At 41.7% G+C, this 24,017-nt stretch overlaps 1 protein-coding gene across 16 annotated transcripts in view; it reads right to left on the minus strand.

Moving 5' to 3' along the window:
• The window catches only part of AKAP13 (A-kinase anchoring protein 13), a 216,021-nt gene that overhangs the window by 34,365 nt on the left and 157,639 nt on the right, over nt 1–24,017 (minus strand). For 8 of the 16 annotated variants that reach the window (XM_075764735.1, XM_075764733.1, XM_075764742.1 and 5 more), the window contains 6 exons: nt 20,645–20,781; nt 13,686–14,029; nt 10,873–10,926; nt 7,413–7,475; nt 4,809–4,992; nt 3,913–4,021 (listed from right to left, as the gene is read on the minus strand). In XM_075764735.1, the coding sequence (XP_075620850.1) occupies nt 3,913–4,021; nt 4,809–4,992; nt 7,413–7,475; nt 10,873–10,926; nt 13,686–14,029; nt 20,645–20,781 (891 nt within the window). Of the gene's footprint in view, nt 1–3,912; nt 4,022–4,808; nt 4,993–7,412; nt 8,300–8,364; nt 9,075–10,872; nt 10,927–13,685; nt 14,030–20,644; nt 20,782–24,017 lie in introns of those variants that run through there. The other 8 variants (XM_075764737.1, XM_075764745.1, XM_075764736.1 and 5 more) reach the window with 7 other exon arrangements.

The raw sequence follows: 24,017 nt of genomic DNA on the forward strand, positions 1-24,017 counted from the left end.
TTCACTGAAATAACTGCCAGGGAATCAAACTAGGATAACGCAAGATACTTGTTTAATGGTGCTTTTTGCAGTTAAATGACACCAAAGCTGCTTGGTATAGAAAGGATACTATATCTGAAGTGTTGACTTTACCCAGATTCTTGCCACTTCTATCTCTAAAAAAACCCCAAACATTTTGATAATGTTATGCCCTTCAAAGTTTCCCGGTTTAAAAAGGACACACCTAAATTTCCTTTTTTTTCTTTCCAAAGTAAAACAGAAAAAGCAAGTATCTCTTCTCCTGCCTTCTAAAACTCACAGTCCTTGTTTTAAAGAAACTGCCTAAATATGAGAAAAGCCCCTCTGTACCCTATCCTGTCCTTGCTTGGAAGATGTCTACCAAAATAGTGCCAAACTTGGCAATCAGTCTGTGACATCAAATCTCCCATTATCAGTGGGAGAATCATCTTTTCCAAGATATGTTACTGCTCTGCCTTCTGCTTATTTCAATTTGTCAAGTTATATTTATCTCCCAGTACTATGTGCTTTTCCAGGAATCCCTGCTATTTGTTCATGCCCTCATCTGCAACTTTGCAAATTAAAAAGGTTTACTGTAATTCCTGTTTAAAAACAATTTATTTTTAAGAGCAGCTCTTGCATAGCAGCAGCTTTGCAACAATTCTTTATAAATACAATCTTGTGTGAAAAGAGATGTAGGAGCCAGTTAGCCACTCTTAACTGAAATTGCTACACAGCTTCTTAGGGAGATGCCCAAGAACTTTATTTCCCAAACCTTCCCATCATACAAGCACAAGTGGAAACCTCTGAGCTGTGACCTGACCAATGTCAGGTTGCTGGATACCCATTGCTCACATGGTACATCGGTCTGTCCCTGGGAAAGATGACTGGGACAGGGCTGGGGAAGCTCTCCCCCTGGGACAGGTCTTAAGGGTCCTACATTAAGCATCTACATTAAACATCTTCAGCACGTATATTCAGGCACTTTTAAGCCATTCCATAGCATGGATAAATCAATTTGCTTGCACAACAGGGAAAAGAGGCTAAGGACTTTATCAATGTTAAACTTCCAAGAGAAAGAAGTAGCAATTATTACTCTCTCTGAATAAAACATGTCCTTTCAGCCACATACAAAGATAATTTTTTGTATTGCTGATATCATAACCCAAAACTGAATTCAGAATATAAAAATATTATCCAAGGAATATCCAATGCAATGCAAGCAGTGCAAGGCAAACTCCCCTGAAATTTTCCTTCAGCCATTAGTCATAAATGCCAACTACCTAAGGGCGATTTGACTAAAATTACGTGCGACTTTTCCAACATAAGCAGAACAATCCTGGAGGGACCCAATGAAATGCATTTAAACTGAAGAATTCTTAGCAGGATTCATGCATTAATTTTGTTTAGACTGCCTTTCAAAGGAGTTGTTCAAGTGTCTCAGACCTGAAGAACATGACTAGGCAACACTGCCTTCTTTCTTCTGTAGTCCACTGTCTATTTAGACTAAAAGTCAAGATGAACAATAATACTTGACTGTAAATAGAACCACCTCCTCCAGCACAGTTCAATTCAACTTCCATTTCAGTGGTTTTATTTATAGCAATTCCTGGCTTTATAACAATGCTCCACACTGGAAATTTGCTATTCCATAGCCGAAAGCAGTCTTCCGAACACTCCAGCCAACAGCTCTTGTGACCTCCCTCTATAAAATGCTGAAGGATTAACAGTTGTGAATGGCCACAGCAGCTCTTGGAACATCTGAGACATCAGATGGAGTGCAGGCTAGAAACTCAGTCTTAGAAATTACTCCTGTCTTGGTACGTATGACAATAAACGGGAAAAATAAGAGAAAGCCCTCCATATGTTTATTCATTTGGCTTTAGTTTTTGAAGCTTTCATGCAGAACATGTTGCTTTCTTCCCATTCAGACACATTTGCAGGGATCAGACTTTTTTGTTAAACACCTACCACAAAATTATGCAAGTGGAATGAAGAATTAAAGTTTTCCTAGATTTCACTTCCATGAAATCAACCATTTATTCTTGCATAGCTCTGAAGTATTCTGCTGCACTAACATGAATGTCAAACCTAGGTGATACAAGGGAGTTTATACACCAAGACCTTCTTGTAAAAGGCACTAAGCTGCTTCACATGTACTTACGGTCACAACTCACGTAACACTATTCCTCTTTCAAAGTGACTGAGGAAGAATGAAGTGATTTACTGAAGTTTCCAAAGTCAGGAAAGTGTCAGAGTTGGGAAGAGAATCTGTAACCTAAATTTTCAAGGTGAGTAATCCTTTTGGATGCTCACATCAAACACCTCAAATGCATCGATTTTCAGAAACCACCTTCCTATAAAAATAAGGCCCTTCTGAGGCGGCGCAAATTAACTACTGAGAAAATAAAGCTCACAGAAGCGTTAGTAATTTTTAACTTCAGTGTTCAAAACTCACAGACATCCGCCTCAAAGCAGAAGACTAACTCTGCTCCTTCTTCCACAACCCCTCTGGAAAGTTTACTACATCTTCTCTTTTCCTTCTCTCTCTCAATGAGTCCATCGTGACTAGGCCAACTCTAGAAGAACATGGTATAATCAAACCTGTCTACCACCAGCTCAGGTCTTGATGGCATTTAAGAGCAGAAAGGCAGCAAGTTGTCCAATTCCAAGATGGAGGCACAAATCCTCTGCTGTTTAACCCCCGCTGTGGGCTTGCAGGAGAGTCTCAAGGGAGAGAGAGAGACGAGGCTCTCAGCCACCGACAGCGCGTTTGCTGGGAGCTAGCCGAGTTTTTTATGGTATTTGGTTAGCAATTGGATGCAATGCCAATAAATTGGTTGCTTTAAAAAAAACACCACCACACACCAAAAAAAAATGAAGGCCTTTAGCCCCAGGGGGAAAGAGGGTGTGCCATTATGCAGAGCAAGAGCCAGTCTCTTCACGTGACAGATCTGCTTGTGTTTTGGTTACCGTTACTGGGGGACACATCCATTAGGCCACATGCTTATTAATCATGAAATAATGATAGCAAAGAATTTAAAAATGTCTCCTACAAAGCACAATCTCTGTGAGCTTCCCCCAGCAAGCCTCCTAAATTAATAAAATGCCTTTCTTAAAAGCACCTTTCCCTTGTTCAGCTTTGCAAGGGAGAAGCATATTAATAAAGAGGACAAGATCGGAGATCAGACGTGATCTAAAATGTCAATATGGTTTCTGGCTGGCAATAAATAAAATGAAAACATGTGTAACGTGACCCTTCCTAAACACATCCAGCTGCAGCCTTCTGAATTACTTTTTCTGCTGAAAGAATCAATTCAATGAAGTTACAAAATTAAGTGCTTGTTATCACTTCAATTAAGCTAAACTGAAAAATTTCACCTAATTGTCTTTTATTATTTTCTCCAGGAATAAGATAACTGCCCCAAAACATTTAACTCAAAATAAATAGCAACAAATTCCCCCGAGGAGACCAAGACATGGATTCTCAAGTTTCCATATACCAACTTCAAAAAAATCCAGAAGTAGGAAAATAAGATCACAGGTGGAATTTACCTCAACATCAAAGGAAGAAACTCTGAAAGGATGCAAAATTCAATTTTTTTTTCTTTTTTAAAATAACAAACTCAATAAATCATATTTTTCATACCAGTAGTCTAATTAAGAAAAAAAACAAAGAAAAGAAACCCAACAGAACTAGAAATACCAGGGATACACTGGGAAGAACAAAATATGGATCTAGACTGAATGAGGTCTCCCTTTCCACCCACAATTTCATGCAGCAGTGAAACGTATTTCACATATTATAGGGAAGCAAGAGCAGGTACTAGCAAATTCTGTCTTGGGAAGGTAGCAAAATATACTTAATAATGCAGATGACAATGGATAAGGATAAGGGAAAATTGCATTACTCACTGTCTGGTACTGGTTTGTTAATTGACATTAGAGACATAGATTTGGTCAGTGGAGATGAAACAGCGGAAGAACAGAAATTAAATCCTTGCGGCTGCGATGTTTGATGCATCTGTGGAACAGAAAATAACCACACTGAGCAAAGATGTCATGCACGACAGCAGTATCCCAACTACAGGTCACAGTTCAGTGCTTATGTTTACTGAAATTCTCAAACAGCAGAAAATTGAAACAATCCCGCTATAAGGTAATAGGTGAGAAATGCAAGGACCACAAAAAAATGCACGCAGCATCACAGAGGTGAAGCACAACATTTTGTTTTGTCTTTTAAGTGGAAGACAGCTAATTGTGCAACAAACAGAGGGACTCTGGCCTGTTGATTTTCTTGCAAGATATTACTTGGCTATTATTAGGATGGATATTGTTAATTGTCTGATGGCCACTGGAATTACTGTTGTGATTCCAACTCCTCAGCATAACTAGACTGTGGCACAAACATAGTAAAAAAAATCTGATGCTTAGCAGTGCGTTCCCCAAAAATGCCATTCCTTGAAGCAAGAGAAGACATGAGAGTCTTGACATAATAGCTCCTATAGGCCAGATCTTTTAAGACCCGTTTACTGCCTTGATGCACAGCAGTGACTCTATGAGGTAAAGAGACTGGCTGGCTAATAATTCTGGCATCAATACAGAAAATACTATATCTGAAACTTCAGACTTGGAAATCCAGGGTATTTATAGTATTAGGACTGCAATTGCTTCTTTAAAATAAATAAGCAGAGTCTCTTATAATATTATGGCCCAAGTGTCCTTTAGGGTGGAAGCCTTCACAGTGAAAATTACTTCAAAACATTGATGTGGCATTTTCTAGATATCTAACAATAGTTGCACAGCTTTACCTGGTGATCATAGTCTCTGATTTCCCTCTGCTCGAGTTCTTCAGAGAGTAAGACCAGGGACCCGCACTGATTGCTGGCAAGCGGACTCCGTCTGAGGTCTTTGGAGCTCAGAGAAGAAGCCTCCAAGTTTCCAGAGGGCTTCTTGTTCTCACCAGAGTCACCAACAAGGCCTTCTAGGCTGTAACTGAAGAGAAATCATGGAGGTTAGATCCTGACAAACTCTTAAGGACTGGTGTCTTTCAGCACATAGCACCTTCAAGCGTAAAACACAACGCAGCCACTAACTGAACTATGCAGGGAAATGCTGATGTTATCCCTCAGCATGTTACTTCTAAATGACCAAATGCAGATAGCAGTGGAGGGATTTCTATTTTCTTCAGAACAAACAGCAGCATCTTTGAGCCTCTAAAGAGACAGTAGTTGCCTGAGAACGACCATTCAAACTCCTAGTCAATAGGCTTTCCTACTGGGTTTTTTTTCTTTTCCTTCTTGAATGGTGCACAGGAAAATCTAGAAACACCTCTTTCTAAAGATTTTAGTATTTCCACATATTCTCTTTGCTAGCTTGTCATTAGGTTCTCCTTGGGAATAAAGACACCCAAATTAAACTACCTCGTACAGCATAGTGCTGCCTGTCCTGGACACCAGCCCTCCCAGCAGCCGCAAAATCAGCTCTGGGCTGCATGTAATGTTCGTCTCTGCAGACACATCCGCTGAATCTGTTTACCACTTACCACTGCACAAAGCTTTGGCACTGCTTAGTGTTCTTCTTTCTGCCAAAGCTGGTTTCTTTTTTTCCCTTTCTCTTTTTTTTTTTTAATTCAATAAATGTTGCCTCCATCAGCCGAGCAATCCTATTTTATCATTTGCTGATGAAGCTAGGTCTGTCCAATAGAGCCAGACATAATCACTCAAAGCTAAACAAAATACCAAACTTTTGCTTGCAGAATTAGTAGCAATAAAGGGTTTGGCCAACCTCTGTAGAGAGAGCTGCTGATAGACACAATAGACATGTGATCGCTACAGAAAAATGCTAAAAACCTCTCTTCTCACCTACATAAACCAATCCCTCTTTCACATATGACTATTTCCATCTGATCTTTCTTGGCCCTGATATTCTGCTTCTGACCCTCCTGCTTCTTGTGCCCAAGCATCCATAAAGCCCCTGCAATGCCAGTTTGGGTTAATGTGCAAGCTTTACAGGTTCACCTCCTGGTATACTAGCACAACTCCATGGCTAATATTTGATTTTATTCACATAAAGTCCTGCTAGCTTGAAACAAGGCCTATCCTGGAGACATATCCCAGCTCAAGGCTAATCATGACATCTAAGTGGACAACAAACTAACATATAAGCAAATGAAAGGGAAAGCACACTATAGCTTGTACAGATTATTTAAACAACCAGAGGACCTTTAAATTCAAGAAGACTTGCATAGCAGTGATTAATGTTCTGCATTACTTTAGAAGCATTAAGTGGCTGATAAATATGCATTTTCAAAGCAAAAATTGCAATAAACCTTAAATAAGATTTAGTTAATTTTTAAAGACTCTTTCATATTAGTTAATGAGAAAGAAGACTGATTGAGGCATTTGCAATTTAACCTGTTTTAGGAAGACTTTGACTCAATAATGTGTATCAGTAACAGGCATGATAAAGTTTATTCTAAAACACCTGCAAAGAGAAATCAATCCAACTTCTACCAATTATTTAGGGCAGAAGTACATTTTTTTTCTTGCATCCCAAGGTGGTAACAATGACGTTATATAGTGCAGAAAAAAACATGTAGTTTGTTGTGACACAAACAGCTCAAAACTGCAAATATTTGATAGCAAATAAAATAGTCATCAGTTGGTCATACTGGTCTGTAATTGTTGGTTGGGATATATATAGACCAAATGTAGTTAAATCTGTAATGGGAAGGACATATCGACTTCTTTCTCAATGTCTAGTCTTCAAAAGAAGAGTTTAATAGCTTTACCCAACACCAGCAAGAACTGCCAGAAGAAATCAGAAGCTGTAAAATCTGGGAGACTGGCATCCAGGCAGCATCAGAGGAAAATCTGACCTGCAAGCATCAATCCCAACTCTGGGACTTTCTACAGAAGATGCAAGCTTTAGATGCCTCGGAAATCTTCATCTGTGGCTATCAGATTGGGTTTGCACAGAAAGTTTTACATGATTCGCCTCTTTGAAGAAGAAACTAGATCTTTCAATTCACAAATAGCAAGACTGAATCTTCTATGAGATCCATCCAGAACAAAGCAGCACTGAATCACATTAACTCGTTTTGATTCTTTGGCTGTCACAATTATTGTTATGATCACGGGTGTAGAAAAAACACACCATAAAATCACCACAGAATAGAGCAGCTCAAACCAACAGTGCAGCTTCTTCAGTGCTCAAGGACCATGAAAAGCAGCCACCACCTTTACCTGCACCCCAGTTCAGAAGAACCATTCCCAAGACTAATTGCAAACGAAGCGAACACACACGTGCATGCTTCAGCCAGAGCAACAGCGGAAAAGACAATGCACAAGAAGCTGATGACAGGGTGCTTGCAGTGCTCCTTCGCTGCTGCTGCACGTTTATTTATACCGTACCTTCTACAAGTAAAGTCAGGACCCATGGCAATGAATTGTACACCAGAGGGACACCAGCTCAAACTGGGAACATCAAAAGAGGCAAAGAAAGGAGAAGGACTGTGATTATTGGATTGTTATGGAACAGGGGAATGTTAAAAGACTCTCACTCTTGCATATCTTAAAAAAAAAAAACCCCAAACAAACAAAAACCAAAACCAACAAAACTCAGAAATAATGCAGTTGCTACTATGTATTTCTGGCTGCCAGAACACACCAGAGTGCCCCAAGTGACCGAGGTTCCCACCGAACGGGTAGCAGGACAGCCCATGCTTCCCCCAAACCCATCCCATCGGTGAGCATGCAATGTACTGGAGAAACTCTCCTTGTGGGGAAAGATGTTTTTGGGGAAAACAAGGCTGTAATACACCAAAGCCAATTTTGCGTAAGTAATCACACACAGCCATTGTGTTAGTAACGATTAGTATTTTTCTGGTACCTCTCATCCCCAAAGCAGAAAAAGAATCCCTTACAGGTATTTAATCATTTAAGTCCTCTCCATATGCATTGAGTTTGTGTGGCAAGGTTTTGGTAGTGGGGGGGCTACAGGGGTGGCTTCTGTGAGAAGCTGCTAGAAGCTTCCCCCATGTCCAACACAGCCAATGCCAGCCAGCTCCAAGACGGACCCACCACTGGCCAAGGCAATAAAACCCCTGGGATAACGTATTTAAGAAGGGGGAAAAAAACACCAATAGCAATTGCAGCCAGAGAGAGGAGGGAGAAGATGTGAGAGGAACTACTCTGCAGACATCAAGGTTTGTGAAGGAGGGGGAGGAGGTGCTCCAGGCACCAGAGCAGAGATTCCCCTGCAGCCTGTGGAGAAGACTATGGTGAGGGAGGCTGTCCCCCTGCGGTAGAGAAGATATCCACCTGCAGCCCATGGAGGACCCCACGCTGGAGCAGGTGGAGACACCTGAAGGAGGCTGTGACCCCGTGGGAAGCCCATGCAGAAGCAAGCTCCTGGCAGGACCTGTGGCCCCGCAGAGAGAGGATCCCACGCTAGAGCAGGTTTGCTGGCAGGACTTGTGACATCATGAAAGATATAAGAAATGCAAATACAAAATGCAAATATTTTGGTTGTTATTTTAAATACTGTTGTAGGGTGTTTTTTTTTTCCTCTGTCAGCTCACAGCCCAATTACAGGTTTTACAGACACAGAGAAATGTGGGCCCTCTCCATAAGAAAACAGGAGACCTGGTTACCTGGGATATGGAGAAGTCTGAGGTACTCAACTACTTTTGCCTCAGTCTTCACTGGCAAGTGCTCTAACCACACCACCCAAGTTGCAGAAGGCAAAGGCAGAGACTGAGAGAATGAAGAATTGCCCACTGTAGAAGATCAGGTTCGAGACTATCTAAGGAACATGAAGGTGCACAAGTCCATGGGACTTGTGATGAGATGCATCCGCGAGTCCTGAGGGAACTGGCGGACGAAGTTGCTAAGCCACTATCCATCGCATCTGAGAAGCTGTGACAGTCAGGTGAAGTTCCCGCTGACTGGAAAAGGGGAAACATAACCCCCATTTTTAAAAAGGAAAAAAAAGAAAGACCCAGGGAACTACAGGCTGGTCAGTCTTAGCTCTGTGCCTGGTGAGACCATGGGGCAGATCCTCCTGGAAACTATTCTTGTGTGGTCGCTTTTCAGTTGAAGGAGAGAGGATTTTCCTTGTTAAAGAAATGATGCAACATTTACACCAGATAATGTGCTTATAGCTGCCTCTATTCCTGACCATTGCCATGTTAGAGTGACAATCCCAAATGCTAAAACTGCAGGAAAGGAAGCAGAAGAGCGGGGGAGAGGAGGGAGGACAACAAGCCATGCATATATGTAGGAGGAAGCCTGAAAGTGGTGGAAGGTCTCAGAAAAGGAAAAAGACCTTTTGGCAAGGGCTGTGGAAAGCAGTCTTACAGAATTACAACCCTGCTGAGGAGCCACCCGCAATCTGTTGACAACACCATAAAAACCGAACAAGATCAATGCAGAGCGTGCCAAACCCCTTTACAGAAGATGACTTGGGGCAGGGGGATGAGCTATTATATACATCAGCCTTGTGGGAGAGCATAAACTGTTGGAATTAGTTTCAGGCTGTTGATCTGCAACTGGGGTTAGAGAGGATGATACCAAAATGGCTGGGAGGCCAGGAGAAAAAAAAAAAAAAAAAAAGAATGCTTATGAGAGAATTGCCACACATTTCAGATATGACTAGGTATTTTAGGTGTCCTGTTTGAAACATTTTCTTTATTCTACATGTAAGCTCAGTGTTTCAGGATATTCGGACTCTAAAAATACTAAACACAGCTCCTACAGAGGAGACTTAACAGACAACTGAGATGTTCATTTGCATGAGCTGAAAAGACGAGCACAGCCCATCTTCCTCCAGAGCACAGTGTGATGCAAATAAAGTGGCTTCACAGAAGTAAAAAAAGCATGTTCTTTCTTGTGCTTTTTTTTTTTTTTTTAATTTAAATTCTTTTTTAAGAATCCTCTCCTGAACTGTGCAGCGCTGCTCATATGGCTTTATTTATGCTGATGCACGGTAAGGCAGGGTGACTTTTTTGGTAATAACATCATGGTTATGTTTTTTCTATATGTGGAAATATGGTAGTTTGTTTATACAGGCACACATAACCCCATCCATTTCAAGGGAAGTGAAACCCTGAGTTAACCTGCCACAGGAGGAGAGGTAGCATGCTGTAGGAGATGAGAAGAGGTTGAACCACTGAAAGGGAAAGATTAAATTTTTTTTTTTTAGCCTAAAAATGTACAAGTGTGGACAGTTCACATTTGCTGTATCAAAACCTAAGTGTCCTATTTTATATGTTAATAGACAGCGCAAAGGTTATGTGAGTGAAAATGCATATCTGCATGATAGATGAGGAACTGAAAGTTTGCTATACGGAAGAAAAACACACACATGGAAGTAAAGAAAAAACCCTTATCTTCTACATTTTAGGACGATGGTTTTAAAAAACAGCAAAAGAGCAAAATTAAAGCAATTTAATTCAATCAGCTGCAGATCTGCAGAGTATTCTCCAACTCTGAGATCGTATCTGATGCATCCCCTCCCCAGGTGCCCCTCCTGCAAGTCTTGGCAGGGGTCTCTGATGCGCTTTAAATCCAAATTCCACACATGCTCGCAGGTAAACAATTATTTTAATACAACTCCAAATATTACACATGGCAAAGGCCAACAAAACGATATCTGAGATTTCTCCAAGTTATTAACATATCGTCCTGAAGAAACTGGCTTGAGCATGTGCTCTGCGGGTCAGAAAACCTGCCCTGGGTCAGACTGGAGAGGGAAAGCAGCCAAGCTCTAACGCCAACGCTTCGAGAGGTACTACAGGTTTACTAACATGACAGCATGGAGTTAGTAGACATTCAAATGCAAAACAATCAGTCATGTTAGTTGGCTTTGTACCTTCTCCTATGAATGGGAGGCTTCTTTATACCATCCCCCAGAACTCGCATTGAACTGAAAATGAATCATGGAGAGTGGTCAGCAGCTTGAATGGAAAAAAAATTAACAAATGGCAGCGGAAGGAATAATATCCCCAACACATGAATGACAGAGGGAATGGACGTATAGGCAAAACACAAAATTAAATACTAAAGGAAGTAATGAGTGTCTTTTCCTCCTCTCTCTCTTAAAATAAATGTGGTTTTCAGTTGGGGTTTTTTTTGTATAAAAAGGTTTCACAGCTATTAACCATGTTGCAACTTAGCTGCTGGCAAAGCCAGGTCAGTTTAAAGTTTAGATAAGGACAAACTATTTGACAGAAGCTGTTAGCAACTGTGATTAACACCAGCTCCAGTTTTGCAGTGCTTAATCCATCAGTCAGAAATGCTGGCATTTCTTTCCTCGGACCCAAACGTTAAAAACACTGCACCATTGTTGAAAGACAGGCATTTCAAATCCGCTATGAATGTCAGGAATTAACTGAAGGATGAACATCCTTTTGTGGTAGCTTTGTTAGTTTTCTTTGTATTTTTAATAGCAAAATGTAGACATGAGGATTATCCATGAAATGCATTTGAGGAGAGGGGGGAAGTGGAGGGGAACTAAACATGTTTTCACATTTTAAGTCGATTGCATTTTTTTCCAGTCTTTTCTGTGAACAAACTTTTATGCTCGTCTCTCTTACAAACAGAAAACCTGCGATGCTGGAAAAGACCAAATCCTGCAAAAGATTTTTTTTTTTTTTCCTGGTAGGCTCCTCGCGTCCCGTATCAGCAGCTCTATTTAAGCTTGACTTGCTACTTCTGCCATCGGTGGAAAGACTATATTTTTGGTGTGGAAGGGGGCTGGACCAAGCTGCAAGCCCTTTGCTGGGACAGGAGGCACCGCTTACCCATTGGCTGACCATGCAGCGAGCCACCCCATTCCTCTTCCCGGCTGCGCAGCCCAGTTCTAATCCTTGGGTTGGTTTTGGTGGCAGTTCCACTTTATTTGGTTCATTTTCTGCTCATTTAGTGGGTGCAACCTGCTCACCTACTGAGCAAAGAAGGGGCACGGGTGCCCGAAGGAGGGGAGGGAGAACGGGCAAGGGGTAGTGGGAGCCGTGCAGGTCCTGCTCGTCAGCGGGACAAACCTTAGCTAAGGCTTATGCTCCGTGTAACTTCATTTCAAAGGTTTGCAAAAGTCAAGTTAGAATAAGAGCTTTTCCCCTTTAAATGGAAAAGCATCTACTGTGAGTGAAATAAATGAATAAGCAAACACCCCAAATATAACTGATTTGTATGAAAGTCACTTGTTTGGGCTTCACTTCCTCAGTATTTGTTGTTGCTCACTAAGCAACCAGAATCTCAACATCACAACAGCCACGTATGAAAAGAACAAAGAAGAACGAAAACAAAATCCCAACACCCCAAATAATCCAAATTCCTTTGTAACAGAAATATAAAACCAAACAGGAACCAAATCAGCAGCAGAGTCCCACCCAGCTTTTCTTTTTTTAATTAACCTATCTGACAGCTATCCTTATGCAGCAGCGGCTGTAGCTAAGAACATATGAGAGTAATTACTGTTCCTTTAACTCAAATTTTCTTACATTTACGATGAACGTATTTTCCCATATTGGAAGCAGCCTCCAAAGTCTGACGCAGGGGAATTTAACCCCATCTGTTAAGTGCTAGCAGTAATTGCCAGCTATGCAGTTTACCACCCTCAGAAATCCTTACAAAATAGGTCCTATACTTAAAAATAAATCTCTCTAAATGAGTTTATGAGCTTATGGACCCATTATGTCATAGACCTGCATGTATACCTTATGCTGACTCTTTTGTAGCTTTAAAAAGATATGTATTACTTAATTTAAATATTACCTAGGCACCAGGAATGAAGCCAAAAAAAGGTGGTAGTGGTTAATAATATCATCATCTTTCACCTTATATTACTTATAGGGTCCTGAATGCTTTTCAATGTTGGCTTTAAAATGTGAAGGGCCTCTGCCTTTCCTTCAGCGATGCCCACAACTCCCAAAGTGTAAAGGACACGTACATTTCTGATGGGAGGCTGCTGCCTCTCTCTGGGTTTAGCCGAACGGGTCGGTGACAACTCACCAGGAACCTGTTGTCAGTGGCCGGTTTTATTTTAATGGTACCACCAAACGCCACGGCTCTGTTTACCTTAAAAGCAGCCCCATGGACATGAAGACAGCAGCAGGCAGCCCGGAGAGCGGCGCTGGGCTGCACGCCTGGGCTTGCAGCTTCTGTAAGCTGCAGGTCTACACCACAGGGACGGGAGGCTACGGCACCCTGACCTGCTAAAATAAGTGGCCATTCCTGCTCTGAAAGCATTAAAAGATATTAAAAACACCAGCCAAACCTCCACTAGTTTCAGACCATGCAGGGTTTGACTATCTCTTAATACAATGAAAGCAATAATGGTCATCTTTATTTTGTGGTCAATGAGATTTAACACTCAAATAATTCCTTTAACAAAGCCCTTTGTATAGAAAGGTGTGGTGACAGTTCAAATGAGAGAGCTGTCCCAAGCTATTTCCATTAGCTCTGGAAAGCTCAAGTGTACTGTAGATATTACGTACATTCATCTTGAGAGTTAATTTAAAAAAACAAACAAACAGACATTAGGAGATTGTCTTCACCCCTTTGAGTGAAAAAGAAATAATCAGAAGCGACATCCGCAGTTTTCTGTTTTATCATGCCGAGCCCAAAGCTTAGATAAATATGCGTGGGTGGGTGCAAAGTAAATCAAAGCAGTTCTTCACTCACCTTCTCTGATTAATTTCTGCTTCGTTGGTGGCGTTCTTCCCTGGCCCCCAACTGTGTCGACGGAAAGGTGACAGCGGTCGCATGGAGTTCCGTAAGACGGAGGAATGAGTGGGCACATCCGTGATACTGTCCAGCTCCTCCTCCTTCTCTCCCTCTGTGGCCACCATGTTGGTGCAGCTGCCATCCAGGCTGTGCCCATCCTTGGGCTGGATGAAGTTCACTGTCGGTGGGAAGGGAAGGGACGTGTCGCTGCCCAGGGATGAGTTCCTCTCCAGGGACATGGTGTCATCTGCAGAGGAACTGGAGCTGGTGATATCGCATGCAGACTGCTCCTCTTCAGGCTGCTGTGGATAAGAAGAATTAAAAATATATTAAAGTAGAATCATGGAATGGTTTGGGTTGGAAGGGACGTTAAAGATCATCTAGTTCAATCCTCCTGCCATGGGCAGGGACACCTTCAACTAGAGCATGTTGGTCAAAGCCCCATCCAACTTGACCTTGAACACTTCCAATGCAGGAATACATTTAATATTTTAAATAAATGCAGATATATTTCACACAAGCTGAGAGACCTCCTAGTTGATTGCATGACGCAAATTATCCATCACAGAAGGGAGACTTTTTGCTTTGGTTTCAGAAGAGGTTGAAATGCTCTGCAGAGCAATCTCCTCCACCCAACGAGTCCCTGGTTGCCGAGTCCCTGGTTGCCAAGTCCCTGGTTGCCGGAACCCCGGGTTCTCATCTTGGTTCTCTGCCTGCCTTCCTCTCTCCAACTCCACATTTCATCCTGCACAGCAAATCCTGCTCCTCTCACCATTTCTAGCTGAACCTGTTATCAGTCAAGGTGCCATAAAACTGCCAAAGGTTCACCAGGCATTAATGACGGAGAGCAATTCGTGGGGAACCTGGTCATCGTGACTCTGGACAACAAATTCCAGCCTCTACTGTGGGACCTGGGCTGGGTTTGTAGCTCTCAGCCATGAGAGCTCAAGGGCAACACACCGTTCCAGCTGCATTGTGCAGTACTAAAGGGTCAATTATTCAGTACTAGAAAACAGAGAGGGGAAAAAAAAAAGCTTAAATCCCTGTCCCCTGCTACTTTCCACTAAGCAAAAAGTTAATGCCAGGGTTTGCAGTACTTTTCAAATCCAACCGTAATTGAAGAATATTGTTCCACAGGATCAGCTGCCCTGTATTACAGGCCTCGAGTCATACTGAAGTTTTTTGGTTTAGTTTGCTCCAAAAAGCAGTAGGTGGAAGCCAAACTGGTTCTCGTTGGCCAAAGGCCACATGCTGACCATAGAGCCCGAGAAGAGCCTGTGTGTATTCTGCGTTCCCCGTGGCTAGCATTAAAAAAACCACCACACAAGCATCTCTCTGACATCACCTTCAGTCTGAAATGGTGTTTGCCTCGAGGGACTGACGTGGGAAGTTTCGATTTATCCTCCTGCAGAGCCCTGCGCTGTATCATTTAAAATAATAATAGGCAGAATGATCTGTCAGACCCTATATAATAGACTATTCAGCAAAGCCACAGCGGTTAATTGTCTTCAAATAGCAGGCTCGGTGGGTCTCAGCAGAAGCCAAGCGTTCAAGGAGCTGCAGGCTGTCGGCTCTCATTTGGCAGAAGCCAACAGGCTACAAAATCCCATTCCCAGAAGGGAGAGATGGACATCGAAACCACGCGGGACAGCGTGAATGGGAGCGGTGAGCAATCCCTCACCTCGCATCCCAACGCCCTCACTGCCTTCAAGCCCAGCGGTCTTAAATGCCCCAGACACTGTTGCTTTTCTGTGCCTTTTTTTTTTTTCCTTTTTTTTAATGGGCACACATTATAAGCTAAAAGCTTCTTGTTAAACTGAATAAAAAGAAACTGAAGTGTTCAAGAAGTATTCTAATCAAGCATTTCACAATTTAAAGGGAAGCTCTATTTCAAGTTTGGCTATTTTTTATTCTTATTTCGGTTTAACAGGTACACAGTACTGTTCCTACGGTGGTTGAAAGAAATACCGTCATACTATTACCTCTCTCCCACCCATTAAAGAAAAAAAAAAGGGAGGGGGGAAGACAGCATCCACAACACAATTTCAAAGTACAATATACCTTTCAAACACAAAACATTAAAAAAACCACACTAAAAATATATCCCTCCAAAAGCATGCATTTCATGGTAAGGAATGCCAAATATTGATGGTGAATTTGAGTAAACACTTTACTATTAAACTTGTACTGTAAACAAAGTATTGGATTTGACACATATTTAAAGAGGAAGCACGGGTTAAAACAAGAGAGAACCGAAATGCATGCCCTGTAAAGTTTTTGATGACATTCAGCATTATTCAAGATAATCTGGTATTTGTGTGAGTCATGATGAGAGCTTACTGAATTGCTTAAATCCAGACAAATTAAGTAGTCATTATGTGGATAATACTCCTTCAATAGAGGAAACAGTCTGCTTCACTCTTCTGAGACACAGGAAAATACTGTTAGACATCAGGGCAGCACAGGAGGAGGAGAGAGGACGACTCACCAGCTGTACAGTGGAAGGATGGGGCAGTTAGGAAACATGAAATTTGGATGCAAATCTAGCAACAGTAGTGCAGAACATCAAATTATATAGGGAGCAATTAGAATAAAAAGATAAAAATTTATTTCCCTGATACTGCTCCAGTTTAAAATGCAGAACAAAAACTGCTTCCCTAGCAGGGAACATTTAGTTTAGGGTTTCTACTTGTAAAGTGCAGTTCAAAGAGATATTTGAAAAATGTGAAATATTTGGTCCATTTTAATTGTTACCTTGAGCAACAGAACACAATAAACAACTCCCCTGAACTGGTGGCCCATGCTTATTCCTCTAAAAATAAAAATATTTAAATGATTTTTAATTTTTTTTTTTTTTTTTTTTTTTTGGAAACAAAAGCACAATAGTTAATATGAAAGACCAGGACTCTGCAAAATGCCAAGTGTGGCTGACATGTCTACATCTATATTGCAGCCACCTCTGCAAAACATTAGCTATCCGACCAAGTGCCAGTAAATATGCATTGCTCTTTAATCCTATTTGAGGAACAAAAATACCGTTTGCAGAATAGAAATGGTTCTCTAATGTGTTCTTTTCTTACATGAAAAATGAAACATTAAAGAAATATTAATTTTCTTCAAGTTAGGTTTGCTGCATTGCACCTCAATGAATTCAACCCTTAATTGCGACCATAAAACTCATGGCTGAAAAGAGCCCTTACACACATGCTAATGGGCATTTCCTTTGCTCTCAGAAACAGTACTCAGTGAGAAGCTAGAAAGAAAAAAAAAATGAGGTAAGCCATAAAAAGTGAGGTTTCTGAGAAAGAATGCATCTTGTTTCTTCATGAATAGGTATAAGAGAAATCACTAGGATGGTGGGGGGTATAAGATAATTTCTTCAACTAAGCCCCTCTGTCTGTAGGAGGTCTTGATAAGTGGAATTAAAATGTTCTTTCAATCATTTTGGTGATGACAACACATCAAGTGCTGAGACACAAATTTATTCTATCCCCTGATATTCAATGTGAATAAAGGTGTTACAGTATTAAGAAAAAAAAAAAGAAAAAAATTACACCCTGGCATCCTGAAGTTTCTTTGGCATGCTATTACAGTAAAGGAGGCACCATCTTTGGTTGGTTTGATATATAATCTAGCAGAGTCATTTTTTGTTTGGATTTGAGTATGGCTCCAGGCTCCCCAAAATTAACCTCAGAAGTGGCCTCCTATTAATTATCATGGAGTGGCACAGTCTTTCCCCAGTGAAAGCCTCTCTCAAAACTTCTATTCCTTGTGGTTGCTTGAGGTTTTTTTCGTTTGGTGGGCTTTTCTGGTGGGCTTTTTTTAGAGAAACAGTAATTTAAAAAAAAAAAAAAAGACAAAATATTTATGTATTTCTGTATTTCCTTGATCAAACCAGAGACAGGCAGAAATGAAATAAAATTCAAGGGACTGAGTTGCAACCCCTTCCTTTGATAATGATCTGTGGGCTTCTGACTTCCCAAGGGCCCTTCTTGTGAATCATTTCCCAAGAGGCACATTAAAAAACTTCTGAATGCTGAATTTCAGGGGCAGGTTAAAAGTTAAGATGAGCAAAGCGTATGGGCTACGCCCCAGGACGTTGCCAGATGATTGTGAGAAATGACCTTATGCAGCATTAATCATTCGAGGAGGAGGGTGTTGCAAAGCCTGCCCAGATGGCTGGCTGAGACGGAGAAGGAAAAGCAGGATGACGAGGACACGGGAATGAAGCGCTGACGCAAAAAAAAAAAAAACACAACCCAAACATTTTGCTGAAGCCTTAGACCTCACGTTGGAAGTAATTTCTGGATTTCAGTGACAGCCTCTAAAGTCTGAAAAAACAAGTCAGGTTTTAGCGCTAAAGCTCTCCAACCCGGCAGCTCACGTTATGCAGCTCAGCACCTGTCCTTTAGGGCAAAAGAACTCAAAAGGAAACAAGCACAGGAGGCGGCAAGGAGACAGCAATGATGGCATGCACCCAACACCAAGGACAGCTTAAGGTACCTGCAGATTTTGTGACCCCACAGACCCCAATTCTCCGTGGTCCTGGGGTAGAACCAGGGCTTAAAATCTATGAATTACAAGCGATGTCTATGGGAGCAGCCTGAAAACCCTAGACAGACAATAGCTTGTTCTTCCTAAATTTCTTTTAATGTATTAAGCAGTTAACAGATGAGTGATTTATACAACAAAAAACCCCTTCTAATAGGCAACAGTTCAACTCTTGCTCTGTGCAAAGGGGAAACAAGAACAGGACCAGTAATAACAGTAATCATCATGACACTGAAAGGCTTGAGATCCTCTTTTTGTTCATAAACATGTTCTCTCTCTTCCCAATTTGATGTGGAAATTGTACTATTTAATAGGCTTATAACTAACCAACTGCGACCAAGACATGCATCTTATAATCTTTTTCAGAAGAAAGATTACATCCAGCACTGATTTTAGCGGTTATTAAAAATATTTATAATTTGTATTTCTACCAGCTGGGCTCAGCAGTCTAAAAAAAAAAAAGAAAAAGAAAAGACTGAATTAAGGAACAAGCTCACAACACTAGAATGGTGTCTCTGGTCCTTCTAGAAATAACTTTAATTGTAGAAAAGGTACTCGGACAAATTCTGAGAAAGGAGACAAGGAATCGAGTTAGTCAGCAAAGCAGAGACAAAAAAAAGCGACTGAGGTTGAGATTAGCTTTGAATAACTTCCTAAACTCAACTCAGGAACCTTTTGAACCCATTTGTAGACAAAGTCTGCAGTCCACCACATAGTAAGAACAATGCGAAGGCTGCCAAATTATGAAATTCGCTTTCTACAAAGAAAATAATTTCCTCCCGCTGCCCACTCTCCACTGGCAATTGAAGATCTACTTTCCCTACCATCTCCTCCTTTTCCCTGCAACATCGCTACTACGTTGTACTACCTATTCTTTTAAAATTTTAATTTTTCTTTCTTGTATTTGGAGAAGAAAGCTTTCCACATAAGAAAGGGAAAAAGCTAAAATTCTGTACAATATAAAATTTACTGTGTTCCCACAGCACTCTTCTCCCACACATCCCCATATAAGCATTAAATCAGGCTCAAATGACAGTCGGCTGTCGGAATTCGTGCCACTCTACATGAGAAAATTGAAGACAGTCTTCTGCTCTGCCAAACAGTCTTATATTCTCACAATCTAGGGTCCCGCATCACTTTGAGAGTAAGATGGGAAAGGGTGAGGCTGGTGAGCTCTGTGCCCTACCACATACATTAAGGATGACTTTACTGTTCATTTATAGCACATGAGATCACTTAGCCCGGGCTGTGGTGTTTCCCGTCCCGCTGGAAAATATTCACCATCATCTGATTTGATTTAAGCAAATAGAATTTTGTTTCATTAAATCTATTTCTCTGAAAGCAAGTGTGAAATCTACTCTGAAAGTTTAGTTTTTCAGAGCAAGAGCTGTGCCTGCACAAATAGGTAAGTTGGACCTAAACGTGAGATTTCATGAAGCCGAGACCAACGTGATGGCTGCTCTAAGGAAGGTTCGCATCCCCTTTGATTCTGCATCACTATATTCTTGCTGAGTGCTTTTTCGTCATGGCAAGAAGAATGTAAGTTACCAGCAAGATGATTCTTAAAAAGCAAAACCTAATCACCCTCTGAATAAATTCAGGCTGCTCTTATGGACGGCAGAAGACCGACGCTGCAGCGAGGCATCCTCTGTTTGGGAGGCTGACTCTGTACCCCGCGTCTCGCCCACTCCTCCCTTCCTCTCCTCAGCCATGAGCAACACAAAGGGCACAGGGATGACTAAGGTTAGTAATGACTTCTGTTGTTGATTTTAAGCAAACCTGAAAACATTTTCCTTCTACTTGCACGCAAAAAGGCATTAGAGGTACGTCGCCTAGGCAACAGAACGATTCATTGGAATTGGCCTTAAGTACTCAGAATGTTTCCTTCCTATCCAGGGAGTCACACTGAATATACAGAAAAACACTGGTTCCTCTGAGAATTACAGTATATGATTCTGAAGGTGTCAGCACAGAGGTCATCATTTGCTGGAGAAAAGCTCTTTTGGTACATTAGTTAAAGATGGCTTTCATACCATCTGTGCAGTCCCTAATGACCTTGCAAGAAAATCCACCTTTTCAGCTGCTCCTCTAGCACCTGATTTACTTTCGGACAGTCCACATTGCTTTCATCTTTTTACCATCGGGGGCTGCACAGTTTCTGGAATTCTGCTGTAAGTAAATACATCCCTCATGTTGCTGCATCCAAAGATGGGACCGGTTCCTTCCCATCTACTCCATTCCACGATAATCGCTTCCAGGTTTCAAACTCACCAGCGCAACCAAGATGATCTGCATTTGCAGTACGGGTTTATCGAGTCAAGACTTAAGAGGTTTTTTTTAACCGTATCCCAACCAGGCTTTCCTACCTTTCCAAAGACAAGGTCTTCCATCCCATCACCAGGCAAGGGGAAGAGGTCGGACTCACTCCCGGACTCTCTTTTAAGGACACCTTGTGACGAGGCGCAGACGCTGCTCAGCCCATCCTCCAAGAAGTTCTCACATTCTACAGGAGCAAAGCAGAAGGAGTTACTGTAGCATCCATACATTCAACTCACATATACTCAGTAAATTCAAGGATTTAAAACCAACAGTAAACACAGTTTTATAAAGTGTGTTCACCTCCCAAAACTGTGCCTGCAAATTTTCAAACAATTTATTCAAGAGTTCAAAACTCCTTTTTAATGGATGATCAAAGTACATAGTGCAAACAGAAATCCTGCATTAAGCAGCCATATATGCTTGTAGCTTGAGGTGCGGAAAAATATGCTATATATCAGGTACTCCACACTGAGCACAACAGGATGTTTCCCATCGATTGCAGTAACTTCAAAATTAGATTCATATTCAACAAATGAATATAACTTGACAATATTTGCTTGCTTTCTCAATTAAAACCAATCAATTCTCTCTAAATGCCAGTTTAGAGGGGAAGATTATTTCATTCCTTCTTTTATACTTCTCACTGAAAAAAACCACTAGTATGACTTCCACGACAAGCTTTACTAAGATTAAAAAATTAAGTGTCTTTTTAAATTCCAAAGCTTTCATAACTCCTGACATTGATATATAAGCATATTGCATCTCTTTTTCCAAAATGCTTCCAGCTGTTTGTATCGTGGTGATGAGCAACACAAATACAGACAGCAGCCACTGAGAAAGCCCTTCCTTTCCAAAAACCTTAACAGACATGTCTTTGCATCAATAATGACTGTATATCATTTCATTTGTCCAGCCTTCAGGCAAAAGTATTTATGACAGTTTTGGCAATACCTGAACATTCTTTTCTCCCAGCTCAAAATATTTTCAGGAAAAAAAAAAAAGAAAAAAAAAAGGTGTTATTTTGCAACCTGCTCTAACTAAACATATCCAAAACATGTTTAGCTCCCTGGAGAGGAGCCAGGGCACTAAAATGTCTTTTTGCTCTTAAATTACACCTGACGAACTCCATCCTTGGCTACATCAACCTTACGCATCAATGCAACGACGACAAGTTTGGGTAGCTAAAACCCACCTTTTTTCCTTTCCCAACCACCTTTTCCCCTTGCTCATCCCTAACCTGTGCCTGACAGCAGCTGTCAAACACCCCAGCCACAGCCCAGCTGATGGGAGCGACCCTGCTGTCGGAGGAAATAGAGTTAATTTATTGATGGGAGCAGGGCTGCCCTCGTTTTGGGCACGGGGGAACTAAAAGCAGTTGGAAACCCCATTACCCTGCAGAGGAGTTTCCACACTGTGGAGAATTGGAAAAGCACTTATCGGAGGCGGCGTGGCTGCTCCCTGGTCCTGTTCCCCTTTCGGTAAACCTGGAAAATGTGAACTGCTTTTCCATCACTGAGGGGGAGAAGGGGTGGGGAAGAAAAGGAGAGAGGGGAAAAAAAAAAAATAGAAGGGAAAGGCAAAGGAGAGACGGAGAGGCTGTAAGGGAGCGGGCCAGGGTGCCGACCGTCCAGCTGGCAGCCGGCAGAGCGTGTCCGCAGCCCAGACTGAAAAACAAAGGGGCTCGAGCCACGTTCCAGTGGAAAATCAGTGGTGACGGTCCGGATGCGCCAAGGGACGGATATCTCACCCCAACGATAAATCACAAGAGGCAGCGAAAGGCTCTGCAGGAGCCTCCAAGGGACAGAGGACATGAAGTGGCTGGGAGGGACGGAGTGATGGGGACTCCCCCCACACCTCAAACCCTCTTGCCTCTCACTTCTCCTTCATTTTCAGTTGTTTGAGGGGCTCTTCCCCCTGTCCTTTTCTCAGTTAGCTCACTGGGTTCATTTGCTTTGCTTTACACTGCACAGGCATTGCACAACACTGAGCTCCATCTCCCAGCCCCGGTGACAGCACCGCCACGGCAAGGGGACCGTGACTCCCATCACACATCCACCCCTGCTCGCTGCAGGGCCGACAGCGCAACCTCTGTGGCGGTGCAGGCAAAAAATACAACGATGATGGTAACACACTTCTGCACGTAATACAGAGGCCAAAAAAAAAAAAAAAGATAGTAAAAAGCCCTAGGAAACAAATTTCCAATGTTCTTTCAAGTACATTTTCCAAAGCCTCATCCTCCAAGACAGGGCTGAGTCCCCCAATTCCACGCCGACAGCCACATATCTGCCACACTCCTTCAGGCTTTTCATTTCAAAACCACTGACATAAAATAAGATGCTAAGGTTTCTGGAGTTACCTTCTAAGATTTGAGGACTCTGTCCTTCCAAGCCACTTCAGCAGGATTATTCAGCAGGTGAAGGTGGTCTAATTCCCTATCGAATTGTGTATTTTAAGTTAGCCCCATTACAACAGCTAGTGGGTTTATTGCTGTTAGGTGTTGCCAGATATTTTGCGCTCTCTACGCTGCACAGCACCGCAATAGAAACAGAATAACTGACATTATTTCTATCTAGAAAGGCCAGAACCTGCAGAGCCTGAGATCTTTCTTCTGCTTCTGTCCAACCAGAGAGCACGTTCATCACCTTAAAAACCTCTCTTTTTGCTTGTGTTACAGGCACATATTATTATAATTATTAATATATATTTGTTAGAATTAATAGTATATTTCTATAGTATGATATTGCCTTAGATAATTAAGAAGTATCTAATTGATATTGATCCATATGAGTACAAGATTAGAGATTTGGCAAGTCAAATGGAGCACAGTAACTCCTGTCTGAAGTGTAAAAATATCATACCAAGAGGTGATTTGTGAACACAATGAGGAAAGAAGCAGCACGGTGATACGGCAGGTTCTCCTGTAAAACACTATTGAAACAGGTACTCACGACTATTCTAAACACAGGACTTTTTTTTTAAGAAAAAAGCACTTATTTCACTTTGGTAGGAGCTAGAACTTCTACCTAGAATAAACCCCTCAGGTCAGTCACCTGCATTATCCCTTCTTAGTCTACACTCTGAAAAAATTGGGTTTGGATTTCACATTGACATTCAGTGATTCAATCCCTGTTTTTCTTTCCAGTCTCAGATAAATTGAAGGAGATTCAGGCGAGACCCCTGCTCGTAATGAGAGCAAGGCAAGAAGTGTCCTCTCTATGAACAGCCCAAGCAAAGTCACTATTCAGTGCCCTAATAAATTACTCTATTTCTTTCAAACATTCATAATTCAATAAAAGGAAATGCTTTTTTTCTTATCTTGGACACCAATCCCTCTTTGAAACTTGCCCAGACAAGATTTTTTGTCCCAGTGGAAGAGCCAGAAAGCACCAGCCAGCACGCAGGGCTGGGAGCGCAGCATGG

This window comes from Balearica regulorum, chromosome 12 (assembly GCF_011004875.1).
Source record: "Balearica regulorum gibbericeps isolate bBalReg1 chromosome 12, bBalReg1.pri, whole genome shotgun sequence".
Classification (NCBI taxonomy): Eukaryota; Metazoa; Chordata; class Aves; order Gruiformes; family Gruidae; genus Balearica; species Balearica regulorum.